This window comes from Lonchura striata, chromosome 10 (genome assembly GCF_050655825.1).
Source record: "Lonchura striata isolate lonStrDom1 chromosome 10, ASM5065582v1, whole genome shotgun sequence".
Taxonomy (NCBI): domain Eukaryota; kingdom Metazoa; phylum Chordata; class Aves; order Passeriformes; family Estrildidae; genus Lonchura; species Lonchura striata.
The window spans coordinates 12,899,989-12,917,565 of NC_140712.1; the positions used below are offsets into that span (position 1 = coordinate 12,899,989).

The 17,577-nt window shown below is 37.3% G+C and overlaps 1 protein-coding gene across 2 annotated transcripts in view; it reads left to right on the plus strand.

Annotated features, from left to right (window-relative positions):
- The window catches only part of MYO5C (myosin VC), a 33,366-nt gene that overhangs the window by 8,106 nt on the left and 7,683 nt on the right, over nucleotides 1-17,577 (plus strand). For both annotated transcript variants that reach the window (XM_021537438.3, XM_085588740.1), the window contains 25 exons: nucleotides 537-802; nucleotides 1,224-1,305; nucleotides 1,632-1,772; nucleotides 2,405-2,530; nucleotides 3,147-3,230; nucleotides 4,096-4,230; nucleotides 4,562-4,659; nucleotides 6,160-6,246; nucleotides 6,332-6,443; nucleotides 7,372-7,583; nucleotides 8,188-8,353; nucleotides 8,699-8,845; nucleotides 9,401-9,565; nucleotides 9,794-9,887; nucleotides 10,486-10,549; nucleotides 11,588-11,768; nucleotides 12,350-12,443; nucleotides 13,247-13,310; nucleotides 13,397-13,477; nucleotides 13,870-14,050; nucleotides 14,861-14,954; nucleotides 15,712-15,763; nucleotides 15,960-16,125; nucleotides 16,375-16,462; nucleotides 17,159-17,254. In XM_021537438.3, the coding sequence (XP_021393113.3) occupies nucleotides 537-802; nucleotides 1,224-1,305; nucleotides 1,632-1,772; nucleotides 2,405-2,530; nucleotides 3,147-3,230; nucleotides 4,096-4,230; nucleotides 4,562-4,659; nucleotides 6,160-6,246; nucleotides 6,332-6,443; nucleotides 7,372-7,583; nucleotides 8,188-8,353; nucleotides 8,699-8,845; nucleotides 9,401-9,565; nucleotides 9,794-9,887; nucleotides 10,486-10,549; nucleotides 11,588-11,768; nucleotides 12,350-12,443; nucleotides 13,247-13,310; nucleotides 13,397-13,477; nucleotides 13,870-14,050; nucleotides 14,861-14,954; nucleotides 15,712-15,763; nucleotides 15,960-16,125; nucleotides 16,375-16,462; nucleotides 17,159-17,254 (3,076 nt within the window). The remainder of the gene's footprint in view (nucleotides 1-536; nucleotides 803-1,223; nucleotides 1,306-1,631; nucleotides 1,773-2,404; nucleotides 2,531-3,146; nucleotides 3,231-4,095; nucleotides 4,231-4,561; nucleotides 4,660-6,159; nucleotides 6,247-6,331; nucleotides 6,444-7,371; nucleotides 7,584-8,187; nucleotides 8,354-8,698; nucleotides 8,846-9,400; nucleotides 9,566-9,793; nucleotides 9,888-10,485; nucleotides 10,550-11,587; nucleotides 11,769-12,349; nucleotides 12,444-13,246; nucleotides 13,311-13,396; nucleotides 13,478-13,869; nucleotides 14,051-14,860; nucleotides 14,955-15,711; nucleotides 15,764-15,959; nucleotides 16,126-16,374; nucleotides 16,463-17,158; nucleotides 17,255-17,577) is intronic.

Sequence of the window (17,577 nt, forward strand, 5' to 3'; positions counted from 1 at the left end):
GGCTCAGAGCAGCATTAAATCTGGTGTACTAAACTTGATTGATTTCTCCATCTCCATCTGTGTGGAATCACAGCAAGTGCTCACACAGATGCTGTTCTATGCCCAGCTTCAGAAAGTCTTAACAAAAGGCAAAATGTGGCTAAGAGTACTCCATATCCAATTGATCCACAGCTGCTGGAAAATCCATTTTGGAACTCTCTGCAGGATGCAGGAACCAGAGCATAGTCAAAGCTGCTCAGAATGTGTCCCAGTGAGCTATGCAAGTCTGAAAGGCAACACCTAAAAATAGACCAAAGTAACTTTCTTTCAGTGTCTTAATCCAAAACATCTCATCCAGCCCAAGTTTTTCTCTCCTATATTAGGAGCTCTATTCAGTATTATTTGTTTAGCTCATCTTGCTATTTTGCCATATATGAATAAATATTAAAAAAACCAAAAACATAGTTTGGTGTCAGCAGCACAAGGATTTCACAGTTAAAGAACTAAATATTAAAGAATTAAATGTCCCCTAATATATTTATTGGTCTTCTTTAAAGATGGAAGATAAACATCTCAGGATATTCTGTGAGCTTCTGGATTTAAACTGTGACAAAATGGCCCGGTGGCTGTGCCACAGAAAGATTGTCACCACCTCGGAGACCGTGGTAAAGCCAATGACGAGGGCCCAGGCTGCCAACGCCAGGGACGCTCTGGCAAAGAAGATCTACTCCCATTTATTTGACTTCATTGTGGAAAGAATTAACCAAGCTCTGCAGTTCCCTGGCAAGCAACACACTTTCATTGGTGTTTTGGATATTTATGGGTAAGAATGTCTCTGGAAACAGAGTGCCTTTTCTTTGGAGTAGGTGAAAAAGGCACTTTTTTGTGCTTGTAATGAGTTTGAAGGAGTTTGTTTACTAAAAGTTCATGGTCATGTAAGCTCTTTAGCACCCAGATTAGTGGAAATTGTCTGCTACTATAAATACCATATTTTTTTTTTGTGAATGAGGTTTAAAATTATCTTCTGATATGATACTTTTAGATATAACTCCGGATTTTTTAGCTTTATCATGTCTGGTAACATTAGCTTTTAGAGAAGTTTTGAAATTCCTTAGCATCTTCATTAGTCTTACCATTAGTTAATTGTCTTAGAAACATTAGGATATCTCCAAAGAGTTTCAGGGATGCTGCCATTTGATTTTGATATCAAAGGGTTTTTTTTTCTTGTTTGAATTGTGTTTCAGATTTGAAACGTTTGATGTGAACAGTTTTGAACAATTTTGTATCAATTATGCTAATGAAAAACTACAGCAGCAATTTAACCTGGTATGTTCTTTTTTTGTTACAGTTCTTTATCTTATTTTGCTTCAGGGTGGATATTAGTAAATGCTGTTTGTGCTTGAGTGATGGATATTTCTGGATAGTGACTATCCAGTCATAAATAAAAATATTTTATTTTTATATGTAAACATAGGTATGCCTATATATATAAATGAAAATTTACAAGTTTTTTTTTACAGACAGACAACAATATACTCCAAAATATATTTTTTTCTATCTTACATATACAACAACTATGCACATGCAGACACTGTACTTATTTTCCCTTAATTGTAACCTTCTTTATGTTTTCATAATTTTTGCAAATCCAGCATGTCTTTAAACTTGAACAAGAAGAATATATGAAGGAAGACATCCCATGGACTTTAATAGACTTTTATGACAACCAGCCTGTCATTGACCTTATTGAAGCTAAAATGGGAATTTTAGAACTTCTGGATGAGGAATGCTTGGTAATTTAATATTTGCTCATTAAAATTAAAAAAAAAAACAAACAAAAAACCAACAACTATATAGATTTTTACGAGTGGGGCTTGTAATCCATATTTTACTCTTTCCAATGGGAAATAGAGCATTTTCTTCAGAAAAGGAGCATTAATGTTTGCCCTCTATTTGTCAATCTTGACTGTAAATTACTTATTCTATTTTCTCTTATAGTATTAAGAACCTAAAAGTGGATCTCAGAACTTAGCCAGGAGTAAGGCAGCAGCTGGAGCTCGTCCCTGTGGGGCAGTGCAGGACTGGAGCAGGCTGGGCAGGGGTGCAGTGGGATCCTCATCCTTCCTCACTTCCTGGACTGGAGGGCAAGCAGCAGTTTGCTGCTGCTAGTCTTGCTGCAAGCAGCAATTTGGACTGCTCAGACCCCAGGGAGCAATATTTTTTAAATTTAGTTAGTCTACAAATCACTACTTTTGATACAAAACCTTTGGGATTAATACAACCTTCTTTCCAAAAATGATTTGCTACGGAGAGCCACTGGTGGGTCTGAAGAGACAAAAGCTGGTTATCAGGCCTTGTGATTCACTGAGGGGTTTTATGCACAGTGTTTATTGGCTCAGCAGCTCTGCCCTTCTTGCTCTTACAGTTGCCTCATGGAAAAGATGAAAACTGGCTTCAGAAGCTGTATAATAATTTTGTCAATAAAAACGCACTCTTTGAAAAGCCAAGGATGTCAAACACTTCTTTCATCATTCAACACTTTGCTGATAAGGTAGAGTGTAAACAACCCGGTATTGTTCCCTGTGTTTCTAGCAGTTGTTCATTCAGAAAAAAACCAAATTTAGGAATATTATCCACACCTATTTGGAACTTCTATTAAATTAATCTCCAATACATAGTACTATTTGTTTATTGGCAATACTGCCTGTAACATGCCATTTAAGTGTAAGAAGTGCTTAAGATAATGAATTTAAGAACATAAATCATCAAGATAAAGCAGAAAAATAATAGAATGTATAAATCGAACAGTTACATTTGTAAGTCATACATGTTTTAGTCTCAGTTATTTGCATTTCAGATGTAGTATTCCTTTTTGGTGCCTTGATTTGAAATCATAGAATAATGAAGAAAGGAGGAAAGAAGTTCCTAATGAAGGCAGAAGGATTTGGATTCTGGCAATTTGTCCTGCTTCTAAATTTGCAGGATGCATGTATGAAATCTTGAGATAATGGATTGGGAAAAGCAGAGTTTCAGCTTTTATAGATTATATGTGTTATAGATTAATAAAGAGCTCTTGACTACCACAGCTGGGAGAGTAAAAATTATTGTTTTTCCAACTGTTTTTTTATTTGTTGCTCAAAAGTTAATGATTTCACCTGTTTGCACAGGTAGAATATAAATGTGAAGGATTTCTGGAAAAAAACAGAGATACAGTACATGAAGTATTGATTGAAATCTTGAAAGAGAGCAAGGTTTGTGACAAACAGTAATGATTAATCTTCTGAATACCAAATTTTACTGTAATTAATTCAGATCTGATTTTAAAATGTTTCTTCTGTTATAGATTTTTAATAGGTTGAATAAATTAATTTAGTCTGAATTTTTATTAATTTATTTAATATTATAGAAGTGTGTCTTTTTGCCATCAAATAATATACAAGATGAAAAAACACAGTGTTCAAATTCCTTCATATATGTGCATGCAAGTTATGTTGGGGTTGTCTTTTAATATCTCCCTTCAAGAGCATTTTGTCATCCTTGTAACTGAAAAACTTTTCATTTTTTTTTCCTGTAGTCATTACATGCAGCTTTGATAGGTAGTTTATCATTAACAACTGCCTTTGTTTGTTCTTAAGAGAGATTAAGAGAAAGCCAGGGCAAGGAAAACATCAGGTGTCTTATGTGTGCCTGCCACTTCCCATCTGCTTGTCCCTTTGAAGTCTATAGCCTTGAGACTTCAGGATTACTCTTAAGAAGCTAACTTCATCTGCCTTGAAAATATATTCAGAATTTAAATTACATATTGTGAAAACACAGCCTTAAGTGCTTTTATTTTTAGCTCTGCTCTGTGTTTATGTCTGTATTTGCATATATTGAAATAGCTTTTGCAGGCTGCTTTCACAGATGTTGAGTTTTGTGTGTGAAATGTGTGAGTGCTTCACAATAGACTCAGAATCATTGCAACTCTTTTTTCAGTTGTTTGTTTGATACCCAGTTCGAAAGCCTGCAATACCTGGCCTAAGTAGTAAGGGGTTTGCATTTTATGTTATAGTAAATGTAATTTTGATTAAAATCATGCTGCAGTGTTTAACTCTGGTTCTTTCACCACACTTTTAGTTTCATCTGTGTGCAAATTTTTTTCAAGACAGTCCAGTGTCCGTTTCACCTTTCAGTTCAACTATAAACATCAAATCTGCCAGACCTGTTCTGAAATCACCCAACAAACAGCTCCGGACAACTGTGGGCAGTAAGGTACTGCAAAACCTGCTGTTCTGTGGTGTTTGTGCTTTCTGGGAAATGCTGGGCAGTCTGAGACTGGGTTCTGGCACTGCTCATAGGGGACTGTCCAGTTTTCAGGACAGCAAAAGCCACAGGGCACTGCTCCAGCCTGGGTATAATAGGTGTGTTTATTTTATATACAGGAGACTGTTTGATACAGCCAGAGTCTTCAATTTCCTGCATTTAAGATCTAAACTCTATCTCCCAGTGTCCAGCCAAAACCTAACAAATAACTAAAAGACCAAGATTTGACTTTTTGCTGAAATGTTTCATTAGGAAAACTCTTATGTCTGGTATTTTCCAGTTCCGGAATTCTTTGTCTTTACTTATGGTGACACTGAATGCAACCACTCCTCATTATGTGAGATGCATAAAGCCAAATGATGAGAAATTGCCTTTTGAGTAAGTATGTTAGATGTGCTCAGCAGTGGTTTTCTGTATCATTGTAGTGGTGTGTCAGCAAGCTAAATTCTTATTGTTGAGAAACTTCCCATACAGAACATGGTTTTCCTTTCCAGATAGCTGAATTTTAAAAAAATACTGTCTTCTTATAAAAATTGAATGTTTAAGTATCATTATTGTTACCTTACAAGTCCTTTAACCTAGTATATTTCAAGTTAGATACTAGTGCTTGTGTATTTGTCAGAATATTTTTAGGGTAAAGGTTTTCCTCCTTTGGTTTAAGTTGATGAATATTTTGTATAGGTGTGTTGCCCTTATGCAGTATGGATTAACCCCAATTCATATTTAGAGAATAAAAACCTCTGCCATTTTCTTTGTGAAATTCTCTTTTGTGTGCAGAAATATTTGAAAGAGCTTTGCAAGTCAGAAAAAGCATGAACAGTGTTGAACACAGACCCAGATTTTTCCCCAGTTTTTATTGGGAAAAGACATTATAATGTGTTAATACAGTCATATGTGGAAGATAATTTTCATAATTCCTATGACCAGATTGATAACCAGTACCCTGTGAGTAGGAGTTAACTTTGATGCAGCTGTTGGGCTCTTTTGTGGGCAGACCTGTGGAAGCACTCTGGTGTCAGTTCTACAACTTCCAGCTGGCAGGCAGTGCACTGGCAAATGAAATTAAAACTTTTATCATATATGAGTAGGAGGGAAAAGGACAGCTTTGATTCTAAATTAAATCTTTTAAGTATATTCATTCATTTTCTTGTAGCCAGACAAAATCTTTCTATGCAAAATGTGTTACTGATGATATTATATCACTGTCACTGCAGTGAGCTCTCATGATTCTGCAGTGAGGGCAGAAATTGCTTGGATACTGTAAAAGTATGTCAGAATTAGACTAGAAGAGTGCACCAAGAGCTTCTGAAAGAACACTGTAATCATCTCCCAGCCACAGGGGTATCTTGGCCAGTACTGAATTGACACTGGAGGCACTGTGCCCACTGCTCTGTGGGCATATCAGCTCTGGTCCAGAACAGGAAAGGGCCTGTCCTTTCCATGCCTTTTGCTTGTAGTTTTGAATCCAGGTATTAATGAGCAAATCCTGGTTTATTCATAATGAATGGGCTAAAGAACACCTAGAGAGTTACTTCCTAATGGGTTGCTGAGGGGGTTTATTTCTGGTATGTTTTGTATTGAGAGTGGAACTATTCTTTACCACTTACTGCTATGAACTGTCACAGTTAATACTGAAAGAAAATAGGAATTTTAATGAGAGAAAAAAAATGCAGCCTTCCTTTGGTTTTGAGAAACAGAAAACCAATTTTTTTAATATATTTATCTTTTTAATAAGTGATATGGGGTAAGCTACTATATAAGAAGCAGAGAGCTTTGTGTCCTATGAGCAGAAATAAAAATCCAGTTGGTAGAATGGTTTAATTATTACAGCAGGCCAAACCCAGCAGCAATGTAAAGTATAACACTGCTTTTTTTTAGGTTTGATTCCAAGAGAGTTGCTCAGCAGCTGCGAGCATGTGGTGTTTTGGAAACTATTCGGATTAGTGCACAGAGCTACCCATCCAGGTAGGGATAGCAGTGAGCCTTCCTGTGCCAAAAAATACCTAGCTGTCTGTTAATGAAATTAATTTGTTAACTTCTAATTTTCCAGGTGGACTTACATTGAGTTTTTCAGCCGTTACAGCATTCTCATGACACAGCAGGAACTCTCCATAAATGACAAGAAACAGATTTGCAAGATTGTTTTGCAGAGGTTGATCCAGGTTGGTTTGTCTGCACCAACCAATAGATGAATTACAACATGTATTAGTAATAAAAGGTCTCTTTTGTTGAGGGTAGTATCTCTCCTCAGACAGGAAAGGTATTTACTGTTTTTATTTTTACTGTTTTTCCTGATTTACTGTGCTGTACACAGGCTTGTGGGTCAGTGACCTTGTGCTGTGACAGTCATGATGTGGCTGTAGACAGACAATTTAACCACTCTCTGCTTAATATTGTCACTTGCAAAATGGAAGATATCTTATACTTATAAACCAGTAAACAATAAATGGTATACATTTGTCAAATATTACAAGCACAAGAGGGGATTTGATGGTGGAATGCAGCATATTGGAGAGCTGCTCAACAATTTGCTATTTTGCATGTTGCTTCTCCTTGTTAGATGAGCCTGTGGTGGTGAGGCTGGTCCTGGTCAAGCCAGGCACGCCAGGACTGAGCTCAGATTCAGGGATGTGTGACACCAAGCACAGGCACACTTGCTGAGTAGCTCTGGCACAGGCCAAGGGGGAGAGCTGGAACTTAAAAGCAGCCTCACCCCAAGTTTTTGCTCGTACAGCTCACTGGTTCCAGGCTAGAAACGTGTATCTAAAGTTATTCAAACTGCTGAGCCCATGGAACCAGACTTGTAGGAGGAGGTGAAGAGGTTGCTTTTAAGGCCTTGATGGTAAGTCCAGAGTCTCCCTTTAATTTTAGATCATGAGTGTACAACTTTTGATGTAGTTCCCTGTAGTCTTTCCTGCTAAGTGTGTTTCCCCCCTACATACACCTAAGCAGTAGAGAGGATATTCTTATTTAGGAAAATCGAGTATTGAAGCAGAGCTTGCCTGAAGTGACAATTTATAAAAGGTAGAGAATATCTGGTCTACAAAAATCAATTAGAAACTTAACATACTTACTGTTTTCTCTTTTCAGGATCATAACCAATATCAGTTTGGGAGAACCAAAATTTTTTTCCGAGCAGGGCAGGTTGCTTACTTGGAGAAGCTGCGCTCGGACAAGCTGAGGCAGGCGTGCATCCTGATCCAGAAGCGCGTCCGGGGCTGGCTGCAGCGGCGGCGGTTCCTGGCCGTGCGCGGCGCGGCGCTGACGGTGCAGCAGTACTTCCGCGGGCAGCGCACCGTCAGGTACTCCTGCCTGTGCCTGGGCACACAGCAGGTCCAGCCAATGCCCCAAGTGTAGCTTCTATGAAAGAGCCATTCAGGTTTTATTTCCATTTCCTCTTGGTTGTAGTTATGAACTGAACGTGTTCAAGTTATTCGGCTGGTACGAGAGAAGTACCCCAGCAGGTTTCCAGCGTTGTCTGCCAGATTTCCAAGAGGCCTGTCCGCATGTGAGCTCAGTCCTGAGCTGATAATAGATGGCCCAGGTGGGCTTTCTGCTGAGCTTCAGAGCCAGAGAAGAAACCAGGGGTGTATGGATTAGTATGGATAAATTATTGCAAAGAAAGTGCACCAGGCATTGACATAGCAGACTGAAAGATGGCTCTGTATAGGATTAGAGGTTTTCATAAAGAGACCATCAGAACAAATGCTTATGGACACATTTAAAAGTTGGGGATAACTCCCTCTCTTTCACTTTGGTTGAAGAACAAGCTGTATTTTTGATAATGGATGCCTGGTTTTGATATCTTCTCTTTTTTCTGTGTGTGCATGTAATTTGACTGATGAAGGCAATGAGCATGAGAAATCCAATGTGACTTAGTTAAACTTTATTTTCTTTTGATTTAAGGCAAGCTATAACTGCAAGAAATCTGAAGGAAACATGGGCAGCCATAATTATTCAGAAATACTGTCGGGGTTACCTGGTCCGTAGACTTTGCCAGCTCATCCATGTGGCTGCTGTAACAATACAAGCTTACACAAGAGGATTTCTAGCAAGAAAAAAGTATCGGAAGGTACAGCCTATCAAACATCTTATTTCAGTAACTGGAAACAACTTGTGCTATGTAAAAAAGATGAACAGAATGGCAGTTATTCCCAATTCTTTACCTTTTGCATCTTATCTTGTATCTTCTGCTCTGTTTTTTGGTTTTTACCAAGATCTCTGTCTGGTTTATGCTGGATGCAGACCATTTACTGTGATTACTACAGTGGCTCAAATGTGTCTGCAGTCTGGACAGTTCATTATTTTGATATTTCTGTGAGCTGCATTGCCCTCACCAGTGTGTGTAAACTCACAAATGTTACAATTGATGAGGATTGAGCTGATTACAGACAGGTGCTAATACTTTGTTTTAAAGATGCGTGAAGAGCAGAAGGCTGTGGTCCTCCAGAAATACGCCCGAGCGTGGCTCGCCAGGCGCCGCTTCCAGAACATTCGGCGCTTTGTGTTGAATATCCAGCTCTCATACAGAGTTCAGCAGCTGCAGAAAAAGATAGAAGAGCAGGTGAGGGGAAGCAGTCAGCTTCTGATGTGTACTAGTTTTTTTATCCTAGCTGCTCTGGTCAAAGATGTTGAATTGAGAAGACAGGAGAACATGTAAGGGTTATGGTCCTTTATAATAAACTACTGGACTTTCTACACCCAGGGTAGAAAGAATTATCATGGGTTTCCTTGTATTTTGGGGTTAATTATGCAAATCAGAAGAGTCTGCAATTACCTTTCTGGGTTTTTACTGTTTCTTAAGTCCATCCAGTCTCTGGATGGGGCTGTTAGTGTTAGGATGAAGGGTATGTGAGATATTCCTCTGGTGCAACACGTTTTGTAACTTTGGGGAATTCAACATTATGTTTATTTTGCAGCTTATTTTTGAGATCCACTCTAGCCAAATTGTCTTTAAAATGGTAGTTTTAATCTAGCTGATGGAAACAGTCCTGGCTGGAAATAATCATGACTGATATGGGATGGAGAGCAGAAGTAGGTCAGGTATTCCCTTTAAAATTTGATGGAACAGTTTCAGTGCATTTTTCTGTTTCCTTTTACCCTGTCCTGCTCATTGTAGAGTAGAGAAAATCATGGTTTGCTGGAACGATTGACCAATCTGGCTTCAGCTCATATGAGTGATGTGGATACAATTCAGAAACTTGAATCAGAATTGGAAAAATTAACTGCTCAAAAGAGAACATACGAAGAGAAAGGGAAAAAATATAAAGAGGACAGTGAGCAGGTAAATTACAATTGCCATCTGTGTGCTTTAATTTTTAAATTATGTTTTCAGTTACTGGACTTATCAAATGCATGATTTGAGAGTTTCTAAGTAATTATACTCTTTTGGGGGGAGGCAGCAGGAAAGGAAGAGAGTCCATTTGTGCTTCTTAAAATGTAAGATCTCCTCTGACCTATTTCTTCCTCCTTTGTAATTTGTATATTTTACTTACTTTTTTTGGCTGTGCAGAAAATCTTTAAACTTGAGAATCAGAATAAAGAATTACAAGAACAGAAGGAGACCTTAGAAATAAAACTCCAAGAAAAAACCGAGGAAATGAAAGGTACAATAACTAAAGGGAGTTGCAAAGGAATTATACTGGGGTAAAGTCAGGTTTCCAGCAAAAGTAAATTACTTTTGTTCTAATAAAAGAAATATAAATGCTGAAATTGTAGTAATTTGAAAGTTGGTTCTTCTTTTGCTTAGAATATGTAGCACAAGTGTGCAAATTCTTTTTTTTAATAGTTTTTTTATTTAATTTATTTAATAGTTAAATGAAATTTGTTCTTTCAGTAGCAGAAGCTCTCCTCCTTTGATGGGTCCTTTTTCATACACATATATTCCTTCAAAGCGTAGCCTCATCTTTGCTTCTTTAATACACTACTTTTAGGAATCTAATTTCAAAGGACACAAGCAGTATATGACATCAAGTATACTTTAGATGTATAACTGCACAATTTGGTGCTTCAGAATCTTTTTGTTTCTATAGCATTACTTGTAAAATGTACTGTGATAATTTTTGGCACTTGGGAGAGTAATTTCAGTCTCAGAATATGTTAAGGATTGCTTATTAAAACAAAGCTTCTCATTGTGGTCATGCTTTTTTAATAAATGGACACATTTACATGAAGGTCTTTGAAATATTAAAATATTTTTGACAGAGAAAATGGATGACCTCACACAGCAACTCTTCAATGATGTACAAAAAGAAGAAAACCAGCGAATGTATGTACTCTGAATACTATTCCTTTGAAACAGCATTCATTTTTTCTCTTCCCCTCCCTTTCCTTCTCCTTCTGCAAATGTCTTATGCTGACACCCAGGAATCTGTCTATGTTCTTGGGCATTAGTGCTGGTACTGAAGTGCTTCCTGCAGAGTTTAGGAAAAGCACATTCTTGTTTGTGAGTGAGTCATATGCAGGAAATCAGACTGTTCTTGCTTTTGCAGTTTTGTGTCTTTTCATGTGTCTCTGGGAATTGAAAGGCAACTCTGATCATAATGGTTTCTTTGGAGATGTCCTCAGAATTTGGTCAGGAGTGGAAGAGCCACTGATGGCCACACCAGTCAGAACTCCTGAGAAGTGAATATGAAAGGACAGAATGGAAGGATTCAGTGTGAGGGAAAGGCAGTGTTTGTAAAGGACATTCAGTTAAAAATATAAAGCAGAAAACTTTTTTTTCTCCTTAGGTATTTAGTTTTCAGTAAAAACCCTGTTATTAATCAACAAATGGCTGTTGCTTTCAGCATGCTTTTCTCGGATCAAGTGGTTATTTCCCAATAACTTTTCCAGTCCAGGACAGAGAACCTTCAGTAGCAGAGAAATGCTGTTCTCTGAAGTGTGAAGAGAGCAATCAGTCACTGCTCCTGAGGGCTGGAAGCTCTGTGGTGCTCCAGCTCAGTCTGATTTCAGCTGCCAATAACTTAGACTATATTAAGAGGAATTCTTTTGCTAGCTTTTCTGGTTTGCTCATTACCTGTGTGATACTGAAAGCAAATCCAGCAGAAATATACTGTAAACTGTAAGAGACTGTAAAGAAAAACTAAATATACTAAAACTGTAAGAAAATATAGAGATGTTCTCTTCCCATTATCATCCATTATGTGGGTGGGTTCTGAGGATGTAGGATAGCATATTCAAGTAATTATGGCTCATTTAAGTGTTCTTCAAGGAAGCATGTCCTTCAAATTAAAGCTAAAGCAAAGCCCACTTTTTCACTTATGCATGTAGATTAATAAAATTACCTTTTCATTGTGTTCTTTAGGATACTTGAGAAAAATTTCCAAAACCAGAAACAGGACTATGAAAAGGAGATTGCATTGCTCAAGGGAGAAATTAAGATTCTGAAAGAAGAAAAAACTCAGTTACAGCAACAAATTCAGCAAGAAATTATCATTCAGGATGGCTTGAAAATGGAAGTAGGACAGCTTACAAAACAAGCACAGGTAAAGCATGATGCATTTCAGTTTGGAGCCTTTATTAGAGAAAGGAAGTGGAGAATGTGTGTGTTTAGTTTATAGATTATCTTCACTAATTTTTTTATTTCCAGTCCATTTTTAGAAGAAGCTGTAGTTAATAAGCTGTATTTGATACATCGCTATATTGCATTGTTTTCATGTAGTTGACAATGCAAGTTGCTGCTCACAGTAATAAGCGCATGTTTTCAAGAGTAATTGTCCTTTAATATTTATAAATTTAAATATATAGATCTGTTTTCCTTCCATTTTCCTGAAAAAGTATTAGTTTCTCAGGGGATTTTCCATATATGTAGTTTATAAACGGAACCTTAAATTAATATTAAGTCACATTTTTGTTCTCTGAGTCAATTTCATGGCACAAACATTTTTTTAGTACCTCACATTACTGTTCTGCTCTGATGCTTTAAACACAACACATTTTAAGCTTTTCACCATATTAACTTGTTCTTAATTGTAATTATGATTTAACTGACACTCAGCCTTTGTCATTCACTCCTTGTGAATGTGTGTAAGTATGTGTGTCAGTATATGATTTCTCTTTGATTCAGAAAATACCTGAGCTGCAAAAGGAAATCGAACTTCTTCAGACACAGAAATTGGATGTTGAAAAGCAGGCCCACTCACAGAAGAGAGAATTGAGGGGTAAGCCTCATACCAGGCAGTGCAGAGAATTCCTAACTGCAGTTGAGCCAGGCCAGTTGAAATTGATCTTTTTGATGTCAGCTATGACAACTCCAGCTCTTTCCCATGCCATGGCGGTTTAATTCCATTCATCCGTATATATACAGTGTACAAAGTGGTCACTGACCACTGAGATCTGGGGCACCCCTTTGAGGAAACTCTGAATTCAGACATTTCTCCTTTGTGTTTAGAAATAAATGTGAGTTATTTAAACTTCACCTAAAGTGTATACTTCACTTGGAGTTTAAGAAGTGACCCAAAAATGTGTAAACAATACATAATCTAGTTTTCATTCATCCTGTCCTTTGTCCTAGGTCCACTAATGTCAAATACACTTAAATAACTTGCTGAGTTGGGTTCTCTTTGGAAAAATGTACTTAAGAAGCTCTACTATTGTGAACTTTGTTTAATGATAATAATGTCATAGAGCAAACCTATATTTGCAGCATTTAATGTAGTAATCTAGCACAAGATGATAAATCATCTGTACAGCTCTAGGAGTTGTCCAGATTCAGACCAGGAAGATGTAACTTTGCACTGAAAGTTCAGACAAAAAACAGTATTGGTGGTACATCAACCTAATGCTACTACATGTCCCAAAGTAGAACTGAGTCCCTTATGGTATTCCTCTGGTAAATCAGAGATATTTACTGAGTACCAGGGAAGAACCTTGTTAGATTTAGGAAGAGGATTGTTTGATCTTTATAATGAAACATGCAGAGAAAATAATGAATTTTATAAACTTTGTGGGTTTTTTTTTCCAGAAAAGATGTCAGAAGTTACAAAACAGCTTCTTGAAAGTTATGATTTTGAAGATGTAAGAAGCAGGTAATTTTGTTCTGAGGCATCTTCAAAAACGCTTAAGAAATGTGTTATGGTCATCTGCACACTAATGGTTCTGCCTTGCATTCTAGACTCTCTACAGAGGATCTGGAACACTTAAATGAGGATGGAGAGCTGTGGTTTGCTTATGAAGGCTTGAAAAAAGCCACAAGGTTAGTTCAGTTCTTCAGTGTTCCCATAACTCCAAGCTGTGACCTAGAATATAAATCAAAAGATCAGTGTATAACAAAAATTACAGTGTAATGCTGAACTTCTGTTAAGGAAATGAACAAGCACTACATTATATGATGAGTTGAGCAGTTTAAAATCAGAAGATGAATAAACTTCTACCACGCCAGTGAGATAAGTGTGTATATGTCAGTCAGGAAAATGTGTTTCCTCAGAGATATCATGCATAACTTTCAACTCCTTTAATGCACAGGTGATGTAATGGAATATCTCTGTGTTAATCATGGTACTTTGTTTTCACTTTTTATTAAATTTGACCCATTTAATCAAGGTCGTTCTACATCTGCCATGTTCTTTCTCCTTTTTGTTTTAACAGAGTATTGGAAAGCCATTTCCAGTCTCAGAAAGAAATATATGAGAAAGAGATTGAAGGTTTGAACTTTAAAGTTGAACATCTTAGTCAAGATATTAATCATCTACAGAAATTATTCCGAGAGGAAAATGACATAAATGATGGCATTCGGCTTGAAGTTAGCAGGCTAACTTCAGAAAATCTGGTAAGGCCCAGGTGTAGAAGTACAGCCCAGATGTGTTTGTGGCTCTCAAAATATTGTGGTCATGTTTTTGAAATCTCAAGGCTCAAACGAGTGGGGCCATGTAAGGTGGCACATGCCTGAGGCTCCTTCCCTGCCTGCCAGGTAGTGTGTAAGGAGACAGCCAAATTTACTGTCTGAGTGTCCAGCTTGCTGGGGCAGCCTCACAGAGACTTTTTGCCTTTTCATTTGCATAAACCTGATTTTTCTCAGAAGCCTTCTCAAAGTTCTGAGGCTCTCCCCACCAGAGGGCAGCTGCACATGCCAAAACCAGCTACGGCTGCAGAGCCTGACACAAAACTGTGCAAAACTGTCTGACACAAGGAACTCGTGTTGTTCCAGAAGATAGAATATGCCATATCATTTTTCTGAAAAATAATCGAAGAAATGTTTTCAAAACGGAGTTACAGAAATTGAAAATAAAAGGAAAAGTTATTTACGACATTATTTTGGTAGCTGTTTTATGGAATGTTGAGGGGATTTTTTCACTGTTAATTGAACTAGGGAAATTAAAGTCATAGTGTAATTTCCTTTAAACTAGAACAGAACAATGGTAATAGTGGGAAAGTCCAACAATTTGATTAGATCAGTATTTAGTTTTTGAGAGTGCCTTCAGAAAAGTTAAGTCAGGCAAGCAGGAGCAGAACCTCCCCAGAGCCTCCCTCTGGTTTGGACTGTTGGCAGTTCAGGGTCATGGGGGGTCTTAGGAACTACGACAGGGATTTGAAAAGAAGGAAGGTGCTGAAATACACAAATCTCCTTTTTCTCTAAAAGGTAATCCCAGATCTTAAGCAGCAAGTTGCTGAACTTGAAAATCAAAAATTAGATCTTGAAAACCGTCTTCAAGAGCAGACCATAAAGTTGAAAGGTAATGGTCCCACTATAGTCCCCAGTCTTTCAGTTGTGTGAGGTGGACTCGATGAGTTCCCTGGAACTGAACTTCTAAAAGCTGAATCAATAGTCCATCATGACTTCATTGCCTTATCACCTCCTTTCTTATTAGTAAAATGGAAGAAATGCGATGAAAAATATGTGTTATATCTCTTCTGAAAAAATAAGATACATGCAAATATGTGCTTTTTTTACCTTTTTGAGGTCAGTCAGTTCTGTGGTTTGGAAGTCTCCAAACGTATTCCATAGGGATCTGCTAAAAATACGTGAAATGGAGTATGTCCTTTGGAAAATGTAAAATGGAAAGATCATTTGGAACTTAAGGCATACTCTATGAGGTAGACTTAAGAGAATGCTACAAAACACAGTGGGAGACAGAGGGAAAAGTTCTTCTCAACTTAGGAAAGCATGTTCTGCTGAGGATTTGGTGTGTCTGTAACTGCAGTGTCTTCCTAGGCAACTGATTTAAAATTTATGAGTAGGTTTTTCTGCCAACTTCAAGAAGTTAGTAGTATCAAAATTCTTCATTCCATATAATTTTTTGTGTGGTATGGAGTAGTCACATATTTCTCTGATACATTATCTGGCAGGTCATTCAATTTCATTAGATGAAACAAAACTATGAGTGGATGAAAGATTTACTGAATACTAGTACTGAACAGGAAATACCTTTGATTTTGTTGTTTCTGTTTTGTTTTGGGTTTTGCTGCCATTTATTATTTAAAAAATGGAAGAGATGTCAAATCGACTGCATTATGAGCTAGAACGGGATAAGACACAAAGACGGTAATTTGGTTTGTTTTTTTTTATGAGAAATGTCACTATAAGATGCAGTAACAGAGTCACTTAAACTCTTAAAAGTATTACATTCCACTTAAGATTTGCCTTAGAGTGTTTTGTACAGTTAATAACTAATGGATAAATATGATCTGGCTGTGCTTTCACAAAAGATTAAGAGACAAGACTTCTTACCTATTTTTAGAACTACTGAGGCCCAGAATGAAGTAGACATTAAAGAAAAAGAGAGTCTGAAGGACACAATCCAAGGAATTGAGGGGTTGAGCAATGGTTTGGTGCAAGATGAAGTCCAGGGTGAACTACAAAGCAAGATAAAGCAAGTGACAACTCGACTTGCTGTGGAAAACATGGTGAGGAAATGAAATTATCATTAAGAAACTGTACCTGAAATGCAGGATAAAAAGAATGAAATTATGATTTTGTAGTATGGATAGGATGTTTCTTCAAGTAATTTTGGGAGAAAAAAACATATTAGGGTGTTTCTTCCAGAAAATATAAGTAAAAACACATCATAATATTAATTGTGGCAATAACATGAAGCAGTAGAAAATATTTTTTGATTGTGTTTATTCTGAACTCACTGACTTTGATTATTACAGGATCTTGAAGAAAAGCTAGACATGAAAGACAGAATAATAAAAAAATTAGAAGATCAGATCAAAACTCTGACCAAGACTATTGAAAAATGTAAGATATTATTATGTGACTTATTTTGTTTTATAGCTTTGAATGCTTGATGCCTGTTTGAAGAAAAAAAATATTTTCTTAAAGGTGGAGTTTGGGGTGGAGCTAGAAACTTAATACCTCAGAAAAATGTGCCACGGGAATCATCAACACAAATTGCATCAAAGTTCTTTCCTGGTCTGTTTTGTGCTTAGGGACACAGGGGACCTGGTCTAGATGATAAAGATGAAGGCACAGGGAAAGGTCCTGCCAGCAGCAGTTAATGCCCACCCTCTCACAAACTCTCTGAGCCAGCAGTGTTGGTTCTGCATCTGACAAGGAGCCCCTCCCGTGAGCCTTCAAGTGCCAGATGATTCCTGGTGTGGAGTTAGTCTGTACAAAGCTCTTACCAACAAAGTAATTCTTCACTACAGGCTGCTCTCAAAAACATTGCAAAGTTGTCTGGTGTAGAGGTGTAACTTTGCTGTTTATTATTTCTTATTACTACAAGTAATCCCACTGAATCCAGCGAAGCTATTCACAAATAATATAAATGTTACTTAACTCACAATGCCTGGAGCCATAGATAAGAACATTAGTGTGGATAGGGCCTGTACTCTCTTTATTACAGAGAAAACTGCTTTTCCCCAGTAGTTTGTTCTAACAGGACCATTAGCTTAAGCATTAACCTAGAAGTAACAGTGCTTTTGTGTTTGACAGCTGAAGCCCACGTGCCCACTGTGCCCAAAGAGTATGTTGGAATGATGGAGTACAAAAAAGAGGATGAAGAAAGGATCATTCAGAATCTGATCCTCGGTATTTTAGTAAAACTTGGAATTTTATAAGTCATCAACAATATTCAGAACAGCATAACAAAAACTACACAGCGCCATATTTCACTTTCATTCCAAGTTGTCTTTTTCCCCATTCTCTTACCACCAGTACAATTTGTATTGCTCTCTTTCCAGTACCAGATATTTCAAGTACAGAAGTGCTTTATCTGTGTAAAAATAATTTCTCTGGCTCTACATAATGTTGACTCTGTTATCTTTCTTACTATTTATCCACCTCTAAAGCTATAAATCCCAAGAGCACACCAGGGACTTGAATTTACTTTCTTCCTGGTCATCTACTAAGTC